The sequence below is a fragment of the Lepisosteus oculatus genome, chromosome 14 (assembly GCF_040954835.1).
Source record: "Lepisosteus oculatus isolate fLepOcu1 chromosome 14, fLepOcu1.hap2, whole genome shotgun sequence".
NCBI classification, from domain to species: Eukaryota; Metazoa; Chordata; class Actinopteri; order Semionotiformes; family Lepisosteidae; genus Lepisosteus; species Lepisosteus oculatus.
The window spans coordinates 45448427-45469339 of NC_090709.1; the positions used below are offsets into that span (position 1 = coordinate 45448427).

Sequence of the window (20913 nt, forward strand, 5' to 3'; positions counted from 1 at the left end):
TCCAGGCTGATCATCAGGACAGGCAGGATCAGGCTCACAAGAGCTGCCGATCTCTCTTGGTATGCTTGGTATGTTTGGGAGATAGGAGTTCTCAGGAGACCCAGAACTGGGTACGATGTAACAGACAGTACAGGTGCGCTACCCCCTCTCCTTTAAAGCCCCAAGCCCAATCCTCAAAGAATGTCAGGAAGAGCTGAAATGTCAAACTAAAATTACCCTCTGACAGCAATTGAGTGAAGTTGACATGATAGGCCCCACCACTCTAGTCATGAGCCTTAGTAAATAATTCCTTATACAGCACTTTTCTGGACTCTCAACTCCAAGCTCTTCCCAGGTCATGGGGATCCCCGTGCTTTTTAAGGCACAGGGGAAGGAATGCTGGGAAGCGTAGTTATTTCATGCTGCCCATGGCATGGCAGGCTGGGGCCCTGTGAATAGCAGGGACTGATTGGCTGACGGGAGGGCTCCATGTGGTTTAAGTGGCTGGGTCCCTGTTGAGTGACGCTGGAGACCCCAGACATTAATTGCTATTCACACTTGTAAAACACACTTGGTGCAGAAAGAGTTAATCCTCTCCTGCAGACATAATGAAGCTGTGAAATTGTGTACCTTTCCCTTAAGACCCCCAAAGTGGAGTCCTTCTCTTACCCCCCCAAAATACTGTCTTAACCCCCCTCACACCCTCAAGCAGTGCCCATTGGTGACAACAGGACTAGAGCCACTGACTAGAGCCGATGGGCTGGAGGACTGATCAGCGAGCTCCTGCTGTCGTGCCAGACGCCCCCCGGCCCGATCCGCTGACAGATCGAGTAAGTTCCGATCCTCTTCCCGATTCCCAGTGCCAGAATTCCGAGCAGTAGGCCAGCACTGGCGATCGCTCCCACAGGAGCCCGGGCACGAGGCGGGTCCGGGCCAGGAAACACTGAGGAGAGAAGATGAAACCTCATCTCTGTCCATCTTCAGGAACATGCTGACCTCCGAGCTCTGTTCTGTAGGGAACTATTCACATGTGCTTGGACCCCTCCTGTAATTAGACCTGACGTGAACGTGATTTACACCAACTCCAGGCCTGCGTTACTTTTTAGGAGTTAACCAGCAGCACAGTGTCCAGACTCACCTCCCACAGTGACGATCGCAGTGCTGATATTATTTTCCTGAAGGTCCCTCTCTGTGTAGCTCCCCTGATCAGCTGGTGTGAGGGAGCGCAGTATCAGAGTCCTGCACCCCGTGGTCAGGGAGCCCTGCGCTGCTCAGTAAGACTTCGGGTGACTGGGCAGATCCTGCAGGATCAAACAGCACCTCCACTGGAGCAGCAGTGTGGAGCAGGAGAGTCAGACTGTCTCCAGACTGCGGGGTCAGGACGTCTGATCAAGCTAATAAAAAAATCATTGTAAGATACCGTATGCAAACTAGCTCCGCTACTGAACCAGAGCGACTGAGAGCGTATGAGCGTAACCTCCCCTTAAGCCTTAAAGCGGATTGATGGGCGTGTCCTGTACGGATGTTGTTTTACATTGTGATTGGCTCGCCTAGGGAGCCGAGGGGAGGGCCTTATAGGGGTATTGAATATTTAACTGCGGCTTCTCTAAGGGAGGTGATATCTGTCCCGGGTGCGGAACTTCAGCGAAGGGGATTCCCAGCGTTTTACACGAGTAACCAACCAGGGGAGGGAGTAGCGCCTCTCTACCAGCCTGCTGTACCCCGACCTGCACACATCTCTGCAAACCCCCCGAGGTGTTTGTCTGATTTAGGTAAGAGCCGTAATCCCAAAGTAATGAGGTGCTTTTTTAAAAGGTCTGAAGTTTCGTTTACCGCTGTCACCGTTTCAGTTTAAGGATTCAGCGTGTAGTTTTGTTGTGAAGTGTGTATTCAGGGGCTGCGGGTTGTCACAGACGAAGACCGACCCTCGTTTGCGAATTGTGTCGAGTCGCTGGGTGAAACGTGTGTTGTAGTAATATGAGAGATCATTCTGTTGTTTAAGCGTGTGAGGTTATAGTAAAAGTTTGAGACCGGGGAAGACGTCATGGCCTTTTCTGATTTTCTAGAAAATAAACTTTAGAAAGGAGCTCCTCCCCTCGGCAGTGAGTGACTGCCCCTCCCACTCGCCTTTAAAGCCTCTGCGATAGTGGCTGTGCTTGACTGGGTGCTGTTTGCTTTAAGAACCGGTGGAAGATGAGAGAGGAGAGAAACATTATACCAGCTGAAAGCAACAATATTAATATCCATAAAGAAAACTGAATCCTTGAGGGATCGGAGAGGCTCAGTGATGCTGTGTTCCTGCGCATGGAGTAAGACTATGGTATAGGAAGTGAGATTGTTCCAGTGGTTAAACTCCATTCTACTCCAGTTCCTGGTGGATCCAGTTCTCCCAGTGTTACTGCAGGAATAACTTCAGGCACAGTTATTGTGAAAGCAGAAGAGAGACTCGGGATATCCATCTGAGGAGGATGATGGTGAGCTGCCTCCTGCAGGTGAAGAAGAATGGACAGTCCTGGAGCTCAGAGGAGAGTCGACCCCAGCTGATCCTGAAGACCAGTCGAATCTGGAGGAGGCTCTACTGTCTGATGGAGGAGATCAGTGACCTGACCATCACTGCCAGTGTAGCCGGCCAAGTTACTGGTGCAGCTGTCAGACATCCCCGTCAGACAGTGCAGGAAGCCAGACCAGCTTTTGCACAGTAAACTTGAGCTCCTTCCACATTTCAGTGCAATAAAACTAAGTTTTTATTCCCTCATAGTTTGTGTACATTTCAAAGATGCAGTATACACGTTTGGAATGTAACTTCTGAAAATGAGTTAATTTCTACTTAATTGTATTTTGTATATATTCATAACAATCATTTTTATTATTTTCTCACTTTTTATTATTGATTTTACTAATGCTGACCCCCGTATAAGTAGGACCAGTATTGTAGTAAATAATGATAGATTTGAATACCCAGGTGTGTGTACGTCTCTGTTTGCTCTGATTGGCTCCTAGTAGCCATGAAGTCCTCTGGGAAGGTCCTGTCCCAGTTTCTGGCTGTTCAGGTACAGTCCAGCTGTCGGCTCAGAGTGACCTCAGGATCCAGGGAGAGGGGCAGGTCAGGCTGTCAGGTTTCACCACCTGATTTTTGCAGGTCTTGGTCCTGCAGGGGGCGCTGTGTCTACCTTGGTTGTTCCTTATCATGATCCAGGACACACACACCCACAGTGTCGGTTCCCAGCCCCCCTCACAGGCACAGAGCCGAACCCTTAACCGGACTCGGTTCCAGGATTCACTAGAACGGCGCTCAGCTTTCCTGAGTCTTTCCCAAGTCTAGGCAGGAGAAATGTGGATTTTCGAGCAGCCTGGGAAAACGGAGGAGACCCTTTCACTCCCGAACTGCAGACAGGGGGCGTCAGACTCCAGCTCAGCCCAGGTGACACACACACACACACACACACACACATTGCCTGTCCTGTCAGGCCACAGGCTGGGACGTTCTGTCTGGACCTCCGAGAACGAGCTCCACCTTCCCTGCCCCAGCGGCATGGCGACCTGCTCAGGGCTGAGGCCGGTGCTGTGTCGCTGTCTTACTCTACTTCCTGCTGGCCCACACACACCTACGCCAGCGCAGTCCCCCCCCGTCCCTTCCTGCCAGCCTACACAGACTCTCTGTCCCCTCTGCGGGCTGAGCCCCCCCGTCTCAACCCTGCCTCTTCAGCAGCGTGGGGACTCTCTCAGCCCGCGCTCTCCCTCGGCCTGGTTTCCCGAGGGGGAGGAGAGGGCCGGGCATTTCGTGCATTTCTGCAGAGAACAAGGTGGGCACACGCAGCTGGGCACGGCCTGTGTTTATTTCGGCTCGTACATGCTGTCTTCAGAGTCAAAACAAACACAGGGCTGAGTCACACGAAGGACAAAGGGAGCGGAGCCGATCCCCGTGGCTTCGGGTTGGGTGGGATAAGGAGCACGAAGAGCGCTCTCTCTTCATTTCCGGCCGGACTGCAGCCCGGAGGAGAGACTAGACGGGTCTCGTCCTGCGGACGTCTCTGTTCCTGGGTCGGCCGGGGGCACGGTCACGTCGACGTTTTCGTACTGCGTCTGATTGGCTGTCGCCGCCTGCGGGGGGGGCGATACCACAGGGAAACCAGGAGTGAGAGGCCAGCTCAGCTCAGCCCCTCTGTAGCCTGTCCTGAGCTCCCCCTGCTTGTGTCATGTTCACACACCCTGGACAGGACAGCAGTCCATCACAGGACTCACACACGCTGGACAGGACAGCAGTCCATCACAGGACACACACACGCTGGACAGGACAGCAGTCCATCACAGGACACACACACACACACACACACACACACACACACACACACACACACACACTGGACAGGACACCAGTCCATCACAGGACACCCACACACATCCTGGACAGGACAACAGGACACCAGTCCATCACAGGACACACACACACACACACACACACACACACACACACACCCTGGACAGGACACCAGTCCATCACAGGACACACACACACACACCCTGGACAGGACACCAGTCCATCACAGGACACACACACACACACCCTGGACAGGACACCAGTCCATCACAGGGGACACACACACACACACCCTGGACAGGACACCAGTCCATCACAGGACACACACACACACACCCTGGACAGGACACCAGTCCATTACAGGACACACACAGACACTCACACCCTAGACAGGACACACACTCACATACACACTTAAGCCAGTTATTCTACCATGAGCCCTCCAGCCTGTCTCTGGACTGTGGGAGGAAACTGGAGCTCCTGGATGACACCAACACCAACATGAAGGGAACATGCAGACTCCACACAGACAGCACCCCAGGTCCATCATTGAACCCAGAGCCCCAGCATGGCTGCCCTTTAGATTTTGCGATTCGTTCTGTTGCTGTCTTGTGATCTAGAAAGTGTAACGTCTGAATTACCAGAATGCTGGGCTGACGTCTTGCCCTCGATCTCTTCCGACAGGCGACACACAGCTCCGGAGCTATAAGGAGACGTTGCAGCAGGAGGTTAGGAAGATCAGGACACAGCAGCTGGCAGAACGAACACCAGCTCTCACAGGTAGGATCCCTGTTCCTGGTGCGTGAGGTCCAGTCATGATTTACAGTGCACTGAGCTGGACACGGTCCTGTCCAGCAGGGCCGAGCGGCCGTACCGTCTCTCGCGAACAGGCAGTAGGCGCAGTAAGAGGACACCAGGGCGCTCAGAGGCAGAGCCGACAGCAGGACGAGCAGGCAGGACAGCTGGAGGTGAACGGGTGGGGAACGCTCCAGGCCTCCTCCTGCGACAGACAAGGAGACAGTCGTCAGGGTACTGGGACCAGACTGGGAACCTCTCTAATGAAACCCCATTGTGCCAGAGTATTGGCTTCAACCACAGGGCTGGCCAGCTTGTTCCCCACCCCCACCCCCCTCTGTGTACAGAAGAGCCTCCAGTTCTCAGTTTTAAATGTCCTTCTATGTATCTCACGCTGACAGGAGCCCAGGACACTGCACGGTAAAGAAAAGGTGGGGTTGGTCGTTGAAATTAGGGGGGAAACTGTAAATCTACTGCATAAACCCGACCTCAGCACAACGTACTGCTCTCCCGGAGGGCTGACGGCAGATTAACGATTGTATTCTTGCCCGCAAAACGGATCAGAGAGCTGAGGACAGAGCGATCCGCGCTGAGGGGCGGTGAGAGATGATGACGGGGGCGGTGACTGGGGCTCACCGGGGAAGACGAGCTCCATCCCGTTTCCGAAGCTCAGCCGCCCGCCGACTCTGTCGGCGCAGTAGTACAGCGCCCGGTCGGACTCCGTCAGGTTGGCGAGCGTCAGGCTGACGGAGAGGGTCGAGGGTTCGAGGACGAGGGAGAGGCAAGACCGGTACCCCTCTTCCACCTCCTTGTTGACCTGGGAGCCGCTGACCTGACCGACGGCGGCGATGAGCGGCACCTCCAGGGGCCGCTGTATCATCCACAGCGTCTCCTTCAGGTGCCTGATGCCACAGGGCAGGGTGACCGTGTCTCCGGCTCGGACCCGCAGCTCCACGACCGCGGCCGGTTCGGCCCCGAGCCCCCGCGTCGTGCAGACATCTGAGACAGGAAACTCGCGTCAGTCCTTTTCATACACCGGCAGGACGGGGCTGGCGGGCTGATTTCAGATCCGGCCGGGTACACTGCTCGCTAACAGGACAGTTACAGAGGACCGAAGCTCATCGGTGCGGTTTATTTCAGACTGCTGGCCTTATGAAGTACCGGTTCGCGACTGGTACCCAGAACTAAGAGGGAAACACGTTTCACGCCCCGTTGCTGTTTCAGGAGCGAGGATGCCCCGCTTATCAGAAAAAAAAACACGATGTTGCTCATCAGAGTCGCTTCCGCCGCACAGCGAATCCAAAGCAGCGCCCTCGGCCCCAGCGCGGCCCGCCAAGCGGCTTGAGTGCCGCACGTACGGGGCGTTTTTGCTCGCAACGTCGCTCCGGTCCGGTCCGGTTCGGCCGTGCATGAACCCCGAAGAGGCGCAGTTGACAGGGACGCTCGCCTACTCACAGGTGAGGAAGACCAGCGCGATTCTCGCCGCCGCCGGCGCGTCCATCTCCTCCCGATCCAGGGCCAGTTAGTCCAGGGCAGTGGCTGGGCTTCAGACCACCGGAGACGACGACGTCTCGTTTCCTCTGGCTGGCCGTCCCAGCCGCCTGAATAGCCCCCCCCCAATAAAAGGGCGTTTTTTCCCACCGTTGGCGGGTCGCGCAGTTGAGTCCGGACGCCGGCCTTCGACGGGACAGAGCTGTTGCAACTAGGGAGCTGTGCTGTCCGGACCCCCGAACTGCTCCGACGCCCTTTGGTGGTGGTGGTGGTGGGGGTCGTGCATTCGCAGAAAAGCTCAATAAAACCAGATCCCAGCGGCTCAAACGGGGCTGGAGTACGCAGCGTGCGGGAGCTCTTGGGGTGTATCTTCACACAAGTCAGACCTGATCCCCCCCACTGGAACTTCAGCGAGCTGAGTTCAAAACCACAGCAAGCACTTCACCCAGGTGGAGCGGGGGCGGGCTGCTGGCCTGTCTCACTGGTCACAGGAAGTCCACAACTGTGTCTTTGTGCAACACACACACACATAGATACATCCTTACACAGGCTGGGGACATCACACACACACACAACACGATGCATGACAAGGACCTGGCGCGTTTCTGTGACTGTGGGTGAATTTGTGAGATCTGATTGGGATAAAGGACATGTTTGTATCATTAATCTAAATATTAAATATTTAGATAAATATTTTATCCACAAACGTGAATGGTCTAACACTGCTCCCTCTATTAAAGTTGAATTCCTTTTTTATTTACGTTCTGTTAGAAACGTACAGAATCAAAAGGCGAGACATACAATGGAAATATAAAAATACAGAGACGCTCTTTTTCTTTATAAGATCACCGTGCGGAAACGTGTTCGAAGCGTTCAGGCTCAGCCGGCACAGGAAAGACCGTGTCGTTTCCGCTCTCGGACACGCGTGGGGCGGAACGCGTGCGAACCAGTGTGAAGACCTCTAGTCTGCTTGTCCCTCGTCGCCGCTAGGTGTGTGTGTGTGTGACTTTTAAAAGCTGAGCGCGTCGCGGTCCACAAGCTGACAAGCTGTGAGAGATCACCTGTTTCACATCAGCAGCGGGGTGCAGTAGGAGATGACGACAAGGAATCTGGTACGGTAACTGTATAAACTAATGCAGATTCCGTCTCGTCCATCTCCGTCACACCGCCCTCGAGTGGTCAGGAACTTAAATAATTGTAATTAAAATAATCCTCACACGACATAGCGCTTTTCTCGACACTCCACTCAAAGCGTTTTACATGTAACGGGGATCCCCTCCACCCCCCGCAATGTGCAGCCCCACCTGGGTGGTCACTACTCGGAGAGAATGTAGAAATAAAAACAAAATGGCAGGATCTGTGAGGCTACAGATCAGCATCTTTACACACAGTAAGAGCCGAGACAGAAGGGAGTGTAGATGTAAAGTCAACAAAACACACCTGGATATAAAAAAGTAGTTTTATTTATTAGAAATTGCTAAAATACCGATGAAATGTGGAAGGCCAGTCTGGCTTCCTGCACTGGCTGACGGGGATGTCCGACAGCTGCACCAGTAACTTGGTCGGCTAATCTGGCTGTGATGGTCAGGTCACTGATCTCCTCCATCAGACAGCAGACAGGGCCTCCGCGAGAGAGCGTGGCGAGACCCCCGCCGGAAAACTACGCGACGACCCTCTTCCCCGTCCGGCCCCTCCTGTGCCAGCACGGCGCCCACCCCCGTAGCACTGGCGTCCGTGTCCAGCACACAGGGCAGCGGCGGGTCCGGGAAGGCCCCACCCGTGCCTCTTGCAGTCCGCGTCCCCCACGAAACGCCGCCCCTTCTCCGTGAGGCGGGGCTGGCGAGGTCCCGGGCGGACCTCCGGTACACCACGCACTCGGGGCATTACACGGTGCGAAAGGCATGGCCGTGAACTGCCAGAGCCCCCGGCCGGTGGAGAAGGCCGTCTTCGGGCGAGCGGAGATCGAGCGAGCTGCACCAGCTCGACCCGGAAATGTACTCCAGCGCATCGGAGTCCTTCCGGGTGACCTGGTTCAGCTTCCGGTAGTCCACACGAAAACAAAGCGGGAGGGCACAGTCTCCCGGACCGTCTGCTCCGCGGCCGCCCGCTTGGCGTGGGCCATCCGCCGGGGCGGAGTGCGGGGGGGCCGCGCGTCCCCGGTGTCGATCCCGTGCTGCTTGACTCCGATGCGCTGCCCCGGATGGACGACGATGCGCTGGACTACATTTCCGGGTCGAGCTGGTGCAGCTCGCTCGATCTCCGCTCGCCCGAAGACGGCCTTCTCCACCGGCCGGGGGCTCTGGCAGTTCACGGCCATGCCTTTCGCACCGTGTAATGCCCCGAGTGCGTGGTGTACCGGAGGTCCGCCCGGGACCTCGCCAGCCCCGCCTCACGGAGAAGGGGCGGCGTTTCGTGGGGGACGCGGACTGCAAGAGGCACGGGTGGGGCCTTCCCGGACCCGCCGCTGCCCTGTGTGCTGAACACGGACGCCAGTGCTACGGGGGTGGGCGCCGTGCTGGCACAGGAGGGGCCGGACGGGGAAGAGGGTCGTCGCGTAGTTTTCCGGCGGGGGTCTCGCCACGCTCTCTCGCGGAGGCCCTGTCTGCTGTCTGATGGAGGAGATCAGTGACCTGACCATCACAGCCAGTGTAGCCGACCAAGTTACTGGTGCAGCTGTCGGACATCCCCGTCAGACAGTGCAGGAAGCCAGACCGGCCTTCCACATTTCATCGGTATTTTAGCAATTTCTAATAAATAAAACTACTTTTTTATATCCAGGTGTGTTTTGTTGACTTTACATCTACACTCCCTTCTGTCTCGGCTCTTACTGTGTGTAAAGATGCTGATCTGTAGCCTCACAGATCCTGCCATTTTGTTTTTATTTCTACATTCTCTCCGAGTAGTGATCACCCAGGTGGGGCTGCACACTGGGGGGGGTGGAGAGGATCCCCGTTACCTGTAAAGCGCTTTGAGTGGAGTGTCGAGAAAATACTTGGAAGATGCTCCAGTCCGCTCAGCACACACCAGCTCTCAGTGGGGAGGAGAGCACGGGGATGGAGCCAGTTCAGAGAGGGGGGTTATTAGGAGGCCATGATGGGTAAAGACCAGGCGGTGTATTTGACCAGGACACTGGAGTAACACCCCTACTCTTCTCCAGAGACACCCCGGGATTGTTAATGACCACAGAGAGTCAGGACCTCAGTATTACATCTGATCCAATGTACAGCGTCTTTTTACAGTCCAGGGTCCCCCGTCACTATACTGGGGCATCAGGACCCACACAGACCGCAGGGTGAGAGCGCCACCTACTGGCCCCACTAACACCTCTCCCAGCAGCAGCCTTAGTTTTCCCAGGAGTCTCCCCTCCAGGTACTGGCCAGGCTCACACCTGCTGGGCTCCAGTGGGGTTCCCAGCGGTGTGCTACAGGGTGACATGACTGTAGCAGCTGAATTAGTGAATTTAGAAGCTCAATGTCAAATCAAACTTGATAAAACAACCTGCTTGCGATCACTGTCGCCTGCCTTCCGCTACGCAGCGAGAGTGAAATACTTCACAAGAGCGCCCCCTGCTGGATCTAGTGTGTATCACCGCCCCGCTGGACCTTCTCAATGTAAATGATTCCTAATTCAACAGCTTATCTGCGCAAAATCAAGCCTACTTGCATTCTACTGCCCCGGCTTTCTATACGAGCTACAGTGCTGTGCAACCTCATCACTGTCACAAAGCCTCTCCTCACACACTCCTCCCTTAGTGGAGCACTGTAAGAGCTCAAAAAGAGTTTAATCTCCCTCCGAAGAAAAGGCTCTAACATATTTTTAAAAGGCATGAAAGCACTGAAATATTTACAGAAGTGACCCAACTCTGACAGAAAGACCACTTCCATTAGTGCTGCAGTGTCGGCTGGACACCCCGAGTTTGCAGGGCTGAGCCCCGGATGTCCCTCCGCCCAGGAAGCAGGTTTAGGTGAGATCTGATCAGCACAGCAGGCTGAGAAGTCGATATAAACACAACCCACATTCTTCTGTGCTTTCTGTTCTTCTTCAGTGTGAACTAGCACAGCTACAGCTCTGGGAACGATGCTATTTTCTTTAAAACTGACCCAACATCAAACCTTGGAGGAAACTAACACAGGAAATGCAACTTTTTCCCAATCCTCACGCTGAAATGAACACTTCCTTGCTCCACTACAGAAACCATCACGCCAGGAGCTGGATTTGTTCTTGATGGGACGAGTAAACAAGTGGACTGAAGTGTCATTCAGTGATCTAATGTCTGAAGAAAGAACCGCTGTAAGGAACAGAAGTAGGAGGGGAAAGAGATCGAATCCACAGTTTTTGACAAACAGGGGGGGCCAAGGGGAGAGTCGGGGTTGGATGGGACAGCAGTGTCTCACAACACCACTGGGAAAGGGGCAGTGGCCAGTAGGCAGTGTGGATCTAGGTGGGAAACACATACAGGAAGAACATGCAGACTCCACACACAGTCAGACAATTACAAGATGGAACCCAGGAGCCTACAGGCCGCAGCGCTAAAGCACAATGACCTTGTATGGGGAAGTGCTTGATTTCAAAAGGTTTTCCTATTTTGATTGTTCATTCATTTATTTTCTGATCTCTTCATCTAGTCCAGGGTCACAGGGGAACTGGAGTCTATCCCAGCCAGCAACAGGCACAAGGCAGGGTTCACCCTGGACAGGACACCAGTCCATCACAGGACACACACACACCCTGGACAGGACACCAGTCCATCACGGGACACACACACACCCTGGACAGGACACCAGTCCATCACGGGACACACACACACACTCACACACCCTGGACAGGACACCAGTCCATCACAGGACACACACGCACACACACCCTGGACAGGACACCAGTCCATCACAGGACACACACGCACACACACCCTGGACAGGACACCAGTCCATCACAGGACACACACGCACACACACCCTGGACAGGACACCAGTCCATCACAGGACACACACACACACTCATACACCCTGGACAGGACACCAGTCCATCACAGGACACACACACTCATACACCCTGGACAGGACACCAGTCCATCACAGGACACACACACTCACATACCCTGGACAGGACACCAGGCCATCACAGGACACACACACACACTCACACACCCTACACAGGACACCAGTCCATCACAGGACACAGGACACACACACACTCACACACCCTGGACAGGACACCAGTCCATCACAGGAGAGCAGTCCATCACAGGACACACACACACTCACACACCCTGGACAGGGACACCAGTCCATCACAGGACACACACACACCCTGGACAGGACACCAGTCCATCACAGGACTCACACACACACACACTCACACACCCTGGACAGGACACCAGTCGATCACAGGACACACACACACACACTCACACACCCTGGACAGGACACCAGTCGATCACAGGACACACACACACACACTCACACACCCTGGACAGGACACCAGTCCATCACAGGACACACACACACACTCACACACCCTGGAAAGGACACCAGTCCATCACAGGACACACACACACACACTCACACACCCTGGACAGGACACCAGTCCATCACAGGACACACAGACACTCACACACCCTGGACAGGACACCAGTCCATCACAGGACACACACACACTCACACACACCCTGGACAGGGACACCAGTCCATCACAGGACACACACAAACATACCCTGGACAGGACACCAGTCCATCACAGGACTCACACATTCACACACACACCCTGGACAAGACACCAGTCCATCACAGGACACACACACACACTCACACACCCTGGACAGGACACCAGTCCATCACAGGACACACACACACACACACACACCCTGGACAGGACACCAGTCCATCACAGGACACACACACACACACTCACACACCCTGGACAGGACACCAGTCCATCACAGGACACACACACTCACATACCCTGGACAGGACACCAGGCCATCACAGGACACACACACACACTCACACACCGTGAATAGGACACCAGTCCATCACAGGACACGGGACACACACACACTCACACACCCTGGACAGGACACCAGTCCATCACAGGACACACACACTAACACCAGGGCCGGTTTTCCCAGAAGCCCATTAACCCACTAGCCTGTCTCTGGACTTTGGGAGGAGACCGGACCAACACAGGAGAACATGCAAACTCCACACAGGAAGCACTCCCGGTCCAGAATTGAACCCTGGGCCCCAGTGCTATTTATAGTGACCCATGGGCATCTGGTTAGATTCCAAATTTCAGAAATAACTTAATGAACACAAACATGAAAGGTTTTCTGAAAACTTTATTCAGAGTTGGAAAGCATCATGAAATACAAAACACTTTCATTCCTCTCTACACTCTCACCTTCCTCACCTGCACTACAACACCTCCAGCCCGCAGTCTTCCTCCTGTCCACTGCTGGACAGGCCTCCTCTCCTGGGCCAGGAGCTCAGCGGTCTTCCTCCTGTCCACTGCTAGACAGGCCTGCTCTCCTGGGCCAGGAGCTCAGCGGTCTTCCTCCTGTCCACTGCTGGACAGGCCTGCTCTCCTGGGCCAGGAGCTCAGCGGTCTTCCTCCTGTCCACTGCTGGACAGGTCTGCTCTCCTGGGCCAGGAGCTCAGCAGGCTTCCTCCTGTCCACTGCTGGACAGGCCTCCTCTCCTGGGCCAGGAGCTCAGTGGTGAGCGCAGCCACAGTCACCTCCTCCCAGCCTGTCCCGAGACACCATGACACCTGGAAAACAGAGAAAAGTCCAGTCTCAGGAACAGCTGGGAAACCCTGAATTTGAATCCTGTATTTGGCGATGTGGGGTACCACCACCCAAACCAACACAAGACCAGAGACCAAGAGGCAGAGGTCACCTGGCCAGTCTGGTCCAGTAGTGAGCTGTTAACTGATCTGATGACCTCATCCAGCTGCTTCCTGCAATTAAAACATCTCCACTAAAAACTAGCTTACCCCATTAATAATACCCTAATATCCCACAACAGCGTTATAAAATAACTCGTGATGTTTAGTCAAACACATCGGGGGGCAAAGTCACAGCTGAGCAGGCAGCTCCAGATCCCAGGGAGCAGAGCAGCAGCAGTCAGAAGCTGGAGGGGGTCACTGTGTGGGCTGTCTGTGGGGGAGCCCAGCTTCCTCCTCGCTGGAACAACACCTTCAACTGGAGCCTCACCACACAAGGTACAGACACATGCTCAGAGAAAAAAAAAGAGCTTCTCCAATTATTTATCCTCCCACACTGCTCTTTTGCACCCACCACAATAACACACTGCTGTACACTGCAGCAACACGGCGGGAACGTTTCCGCAGGTCTCTCCTCCTGGCGGCTGTCAGGGTGTATAACGCTGCCCGAGGCTGGGACTGTTAGCCCTTCATCTGCTCCTCTACGGACAGCATGTTGCTCCACTGTACTTTTTGGACAATCAGTCTGTATAAACCTATGCACGTATTCTATTGTTTTTACAGTGACTATGACCATCATCTTTTGCACACACCTATGTATTTATTTGGTATAATGTTTCGTCTGTTCCGATGTCTGTTTTTGCTGGTCTTGGGCTGGACTGCACATCAATTTCCCTCTGGGATCAATAACGTTTTATCTCTATCTCTCCAGGGCTGTGTTAATGACACCTAATTGGAGGGGAGGGGGGTGTGTTCACTCTCTTGCCGTGGTTTCATTCCTGCCGTTGGGTGACGGAACCCTCTTCATTTCCGTAATCCGCACGAATCAGACGCCACTCACACCTCTTCCAGCAGCAGCCTTAGTTTTTCCCAGGAGGTCTCCCCTCCAGGTACTGGCCAGGCTCACACCTGCTGAGCTTCAGGTGTGAAGTAGTCGTTTTAGAGTATACTGGTCAGCTCAAGCAGCAAATAAATTGTAATGGTTGGAGTTTTTGAAAAGAGGTCATAAGGCTATCAAATTGGGCTACCTGCAGTTTTTGAGTGAGTTCCAGGTGAATTTTCAAAAGCATTGTTCAGATTTGAATGGGAGGCTTTTCTGGTAAGGGATTGTGACAAAGGAAATTTTCTACCTTTATATTTTTGTATGTATATTGTTATTGTCTATTTAAATGTATATATTGCGCAAGCGGCAGTAACATTTTAGGCCTTTCTGATATGAGGCATTAGGTTATCAAAACGTACTGCCTGCAAGGCAGAGAACAGAAAGTCGTTTCAGGCAGCATTTTCTGATAAGGTCGCATAGATTTATAGATATAACTACAGTGTAGGTTTCCCCTAGGGTAGCAGATTTCGACAGGGTGGGGCAGATCGTCAGAACACCGGTCCTGCCGTCCGGACGCGTATTGCGTCTTCTTAAAACTTCCACTATAACAGAAATGCACACAACACACAAGTAACAGTGCTAGGGGCACATAATATAATCACACGCTATGAAAGGAGATCAAACAAGGCAAATGAAGTCCCCATGACCTCCGTGTTTTTACATTTCAATATAGTCCGTAAATACGCCTTTACCTCTATTCTAAAAGTGTCCAAACACAGGTCTCTTCACTTCGCGTGTGTGATAACAGGGGCTCTAGGAGGGAGGACATCTCTCCTAAAATCATTCAAACCCGCAACTCCGAGGACAAAAGTACAAAGATGTCGGTCGTTTCTAGGTATAAATCGGTAGATGTTTTTCTCCCCCATTAACTGTTCACGTTTAACACAACACGGCACTAAAAAGCATGTAATGACCCAAGTGTAGGATGTTTCAATATCCTGCAGCTCTCACTGGCGTGCCCTGTGCACGTCCAGTCCGATTAAATTGTTAAATCGGAATGTGAAAGGGTTTTTTTCCCCCTGTGTAGTTTAGGTCCTCACAGACCTTCATGATACAGATCTGCCCGTCTCATCAGTTTCTCTCTCTCTGTGCGTATTTGCAAGGAAACGGGACTACAATTACAAATTTCAGTTCAGTCGCTTAACTTTAAACTGCATTTCCAAGATGGCGGCGGGCAGAGCTCCAGACAAAGCCACCTTCACGAGGCGTGGCCGCTCAGCCAATGAGCTCCCCGCGACACCATCACGTGGTCACTAACCGCCCAATAGAAACGCCCCCCGTCGCCGTAGAAAAACATTCCTGCTGAATGACGACTCACTGCGGTTACCAGTGAATATCTCAGTGTGTTAGTCACAGATCGAAAAACCACCTGTATCGACCAAGTCCCCACAAACACATACGTACTAATTAGCAACATCTCAACATTTTACACAGATTCGCCCATGTAAGAGAAAAAAACCTCACTGTAAACTCAATCAGAAAGTAGTAATAGTAATAATAATAATTAATGAGAAGGACTGTAAAACCGTCAGGAATCAAGCGAGCTGTCGAACGTCAGCCAAGAGAGGGTTTCACCTCCCAACACACCAACCCCGGTGACAATTATATCCGTTAATGATCTTTCTTTTTAAATAAAATAAATTCGTATAAAATAAGGATTCCTTCTTACCGGCCCGCGTCGAAGCTCACATCCTCTCTCAGCGCCCGGAAACGCCTACGCCCCAGCTGGAGGCGCTGCCGAGTGCTGATTGGCTGCCGGGGTGTCTGACGTCAATGACGGGCCCATGGAGGCAGGGTCTGACTTCCTTATATACCGCGGTCTGCGTCTCCCTCCTGAGACGGCTACGCGGGCAGTGCGGAAAATTTGTACTGCTGCTACACGCATCCTGCCCCGGTACGAGGCGAGCTGAGAATCTCATTTTTTTTATCGGTTCGGATGGTTAAGGACGCGGGCTCGGTGAGGACGGGCACGGAGACCAGCAGACCTCTCCGGGTCCCTCCCAGGCCGGCGCCAGCTTCGGGCTGATGGCCCTTGAGGCGGCGGTGCCGCGGGTTGTAGAGACCTGGACGAGGTCCCCCGGTCCATCGCCGCCGGCACGTAGCGGCTGCCCGCCTCGGTGCGCGGAAACGGGGCCAGCACGCCCACCCAATGCTGCTCCATGGGCGCCCCCATCTGATATTACTGGAGTGAGTGCCGGGGGGGACCCTTCTGGGCCCCGCAGACCGCGCACGGCCGGCAGAACCGCTCCACGGCCCGGTGACGGTGGCCCTGGAGCCACCGCAGGGTTTCCGTGGAGCCAAAGTTCCCCACGCCCGGCGGGCCGTGCGCCGCTCGGAGAACCGCCCTGCGGAGCGACCGCGGCACCACCAGCTGCCACCTGACCTCGCCGCTGGGGGTAACCCGCCACCCCCGGCGCAGCACCCCGTCCCTCACCTCCAAGGCCACCCACAGAGCGCACAGCGCCTTCACGGACTTGGGGCGAGCTCCCCCCGCCGCCGCCCTCCAGCGGAGCACCTGCCCGATGTCGGGGCCTGCTCAGGGACGGGGCCGCGCCGCGGGTGGCCCCCTCACGGTGCTCCAGCCGGGCGCAGTAGCGGCAGTCCGCTGCTCCCGCAGGGCCTCCGCGAGAGAGAGCGTCTGCGTTTCTTTGAAATTGAGCTGCCAGGTGGGGGGGCGCCTGGTCTGTCCGCAGATTAAACCGGGTCCCGCACAGGAAGGGCTTGAAGCGGCGGGCCGCCGCGGCCACAGCCAGCGGCCCCTCCGGCTGACGCGATAACTCCTCTCGGCCTTACCGAGCGCCCGGCTGAGCAATGCGACGACCCTCTTCCCCGTCCGGCCCCTCTTGTGCCAGCACGGCGCCCACCCCCGTAGCACAGGCGTCCGTGTCCAGCACACAGGGCAGCTGCGGGTCCGGGAAGGCCCCACCCGTGCCTCTTGCAGTCCGCGTCCCCCACGAAACGCCGCCCCTTCTCCGTGAGGCGGGGCTGGCGAGGTCCCGGGCGGACCTCCGGTACACCACGCACTCGGGGCATTACACGGTGCGAAAGGCATGGCCTTCCACATTTCATCGGTATTTTAGCAATTTCTAATAAATAAAACTACTTTTTTATATCCAGGTGTGTTTTGTTGACTTTACATCTACACTCCCTTCTGTCTTGGCTCTTACTGTGTGTAAAGATGCTGATCTGTAGCCTCACATTTCTACATTCTCTCCGAGTAGTGATCACCCAGGTGGGGCTGCACATTGCGGGGGGTGGAGGGGATCCCCGTTACCTATAAAACGCTTTGAGTGGAGTGTCGAGAAAAGCGCTATGTCGTGTGAGGATTATTTTAATTACAATTTTTAAAGTTCCTGACCGCCCTCGAGTTCCTGACCACTCGAGGGCGGTGTGACTGAGATGGATGAGGCGGAATCTGCATTAGTTTATACAGTAACTGTGCGCGATCTGCAAGGATTACTGTACCAGATTCCTTGTCGTCATCTCCTACTGCACCCCGCTGCTGATGTGAAACAGGTGATCTCTCACAGTTTGTCAGCTTGTGGACCGCGACGCGCTCAGCTTTTAAAAGTCACACACACCTAGCGGCGACGAGGAACAAGCGGACTAGAGGTCTTCACACTGGTTCTCACGCGTTCCGCCCCACGCGTGTCCGAGAGCGGAAACGACACGGTCTTTCCTGTGCCGGCTGAGCCTGAACGCTTCGAACACGTTTCCGCACGGTGATCTTATAAAGAAAAAGAGCGTCTCTGTATTTTTATATTTCCATTGTATGTCTCGCCTTTTGATTCTGTACGTTTCTAACAGAATGTAAATAAAAAAGGAATTCAACTTTAATAGAGGGAGCAGTGTTAGACCATTCACGTTTGTGTATAAAATATTTATCTAAATATTTAATATTTAGATTAATGATACAAACATGTCCTTTATCCCAATCAGATCTCACAAATTCACCCACAGTCACAGAAACGCGCCAGGTCCTTGTCATGCATCGCGTTGTGTGTGTGTGTGTGATGTCCCCAGCCTGTGTAAGGATGTATCTGTGTGTGTGTGTGTGATGCACAAAGACACAGTTGTGGACTTCCTGTGACCAGAGAGACAGGCCAGCAGCCCGCCCCCGCTCCACCTGGGTGAAGTGCTTGCTGTGGTTTTGAACTCAGCTCGCTGAAGTTCCAGTGGGGGGGGGGATCAGGTCTGACTCGTGTGAAGATCCACCCCAAGAGCTCCCGCACGCTGCGTACTCCAGCCCCGTTTGAGCCGCTGGGATCTGGTTTTATTGAGCTTTTCTGCGAATGCACGACCCCCACCACCAAAGGGCGTCGGAGCAGTTCGGGGGTCCGGACAGCACAGCTCCCTAGTTGCAACAGCTCTGTCCCGTCGAAGGCCGGTGTCCGGACTCAACTGCGCGACCCACCAACGGTGGAAAAAAACGCCCTTTTATTGGGGGGGAGGGGGCTATTCAGGCGGCTGGGACGGCCAGCCAGAGGAAACGAGACGTCGTCGACTCTGGTGGTCTGAAGCCCAGCCACCACCCTGGACTAACCAGAGCTCAACCCGTCCCGCCGGGTCACACGCAGCAGCGCCGGGAGAAGATGCACGGCCGAACCGGACCAGACCGGAGCGACGTTGCGCGCAAAAACGCCCCGTACGTGCGGCGCTCAAGCCGCTTGGCGGGCCGCGCTGGGGCCGAGGGCGCTGTTTTGGATTCGCTGTGCGGCGGAAGCGACTCAGATGACCAAAATCGTGTTTTTTTTCTGTTCTCTTCTTGATAAGCGGGACATCCTCGCTCCTGAAACAGCAACGGGGTGTGAAACGTGTTTCCCTCTTAGTTCTGGGTACCAGTCGCGAACCGGTACTTCATAAGGCCAGCAGTCTGAAATAAACCGCACCGATGAGCTTCGGTCCTCTGTAACTGTCCTGTTAGCGATCTGAAATCAGCCCGTCCTGCCGGTGTCTGAAAAGGACTGACGCGAGTTTCCTGTCTCAGATGTCTGCATGACGCGGGGGCTCGGGGCCGAACCGGCCGCGGTCGTGGAGCTGCGGGTCCGAGCCGGAGACACGGTCACCCTGCCCTGTGGCATCAGGCACCTGAAGGAGACGCTGTGGGTGATACAGCGCCCTCTGGAGGTGCCGCTCATCGCCGCCGTCGCCCAGATCAGCGGCTCCCAGATCATGAAGGAGGTGGAAGAGGGGTACCGGTCTCGCCTCTCCCTCATCCTCGAACCCTCGACCCTCTCCGTTAGCCTGACGCTCGCCAACCTGACGGAGTCCGACCGGGCGCTGTACTACTGCGCCGACAGAGTCGCCGGGCGGCTGAGCTTCGGAAACGGGACGGAGCTCGTCTTCCCCGGTGAGCCCCAGCCACCGCCCCTCAGCGCGGTTTCCCCCCTAATTTCAACGACCAACCCCACCTTTTCTTCACCTTACGATGTCTTGGGCTCCTGTCAGCTTGAGATACATAGAAGGACATTTAAAACTGAGAACTGGAGGCTCTTCTGTACACAGAGGGGGGCGGGGGTGGGGAACAAGCTGGCCAGCCCTGTGGTTGAAGCCAATACTCTGGCACAATGGGGTTTCATTAGAGAGGTTCCCAGTCTGGGGCTCTTCTCCCCCGCGCTCGGTGAGGTGATCCGGACACGGTCCCAGTACCCTGAGGGCTGTTTCCTTGTCTGTGGCAGGAGGAGGCCCGGAGCGTTCCCCACCCGTTCACCTCCAGCTGTCCTGCCTGCTCGTCCTGCTGTCGGCTCTGCCTCTGAGCGCCCTGGTGTCCTCTTGCTGCGCCTACTGCCTGTTCGCGAGAGACGGTACGGCCGCTCGGCACTGCTGGACAGGACCGTGTCCAGCTCAGTGCACTGTAAATCATGACTGGACCTCTCGCACCAGGAACAGGGATCCTACCTGTGAGAGCTGGTGTTCGCTCTGCCAGCTGCTGTGTCCTGATCTTCCTAACCTCCTGCTGCAACGTCTCCTTATAACTCCGGAGCTGTGTGTCGCCTGTCGGAAGAGATCGAGGGCAAGACGTCAGCCCAGCATTCTGGTAATTCAGACGTTACACTTTCTAGATCACAAGACATCAACAGAACGAATCGCAAAATCTAAAAGGCAGCCGTGCTGGGGCTCTGGGTTCAATGATGGACCTGGGGTGCTGTCTGTGTGGAGTCTGCATGTTCCCTTCATGTTGTTGTGGGTGTCCTCCAGGAGCTCCAGTTTTCCCCCACAGTCCAGAGACAGGCTGGAGGGCTCATGGTAGGATAACTGGCTTAAGTGTGTATGTGAGTGTGTGTCCTGTCTAGGGTGTGAGTGTCTGTGTGTGTCCTATAATGGACTGGTGTCCTGTCCAGTGTGTGAGTGTCTGTGTGAGTCCTGTGATGGACTGCTGTCCTGTCCAGGTGTGTGTGTGTGTGTGTGTGTGTGTGTGTGTGTCCTGTGATAGACTGGTGTCCTGTCCAGGGTGTGTGTGTGTGTCCTGTGATGGACTGGTGTCCTGTCCAGGGTGTGTGAGTCCT

The 20913-nt window shown here is 54.7% G+C and overlaps 2 protein-coding genes and 1 long non-coding RNA gene across 6 annotated transcripts in view; all 3 read right to left on the reverse strand.

Moving 5' to 3' along the window:
- Nucleotides 1–20913, reverse strand: part of LOC107076020 (uncharacterized) — a 41355-nt gene that overhangs the window by 11809 nt on the left and 8633 nt on the right. The gene's annotated exons all lie outside the window — the stretch shown is intronic.
- On the reverse strand, nt 3410–7050 carry LOC138243436 (uncharacterized). 4 transcript variants are annotated; one of them, XM_069199043.1, is made up of 5 exons: nt 6548–7050; nt 5729–6091; nt 5172–5297; nt 4939–5000; nt 3410–4080 (listed from the first exon to the last, which is right to left on the reverse strand). In XM_069199043.1, exons 1-5 carry the CDS (start codon nt 6591–6593, stop codon nt 3949–3951), a joined length of 729 nt encoding a protein of 242 aa, XP_069055144.1. In that variant the 5' UTR covers nt 6594–7050; the 3' UTR covers nt 3410–3948. The 4 variants fall into 4 exon arrangements, with proteins under 4 accessions (XP_069055144.1, XP_069055142.1, XP_069055143.1 ...); XM_069199041.1 differs by having other exon boundaries at nt 4939–5297; XM_069199042.1 differs by lacking the exon at nt 3410–4080 and having other exon boundaries at nt 4119–5000.
- On the reverse strand, nt 12903–16513 carry LOC138243162 (uncharacterized). Its single transcript, XR_011192015.1, has 2 exons — nt 16077–16513; nt 12903–13350 (listed from the first exon to the last, which is right to left on the reverse strand). It is a non-coding gene; the product is annotated as an uncharacterized lncRNA (long non-coding RNA).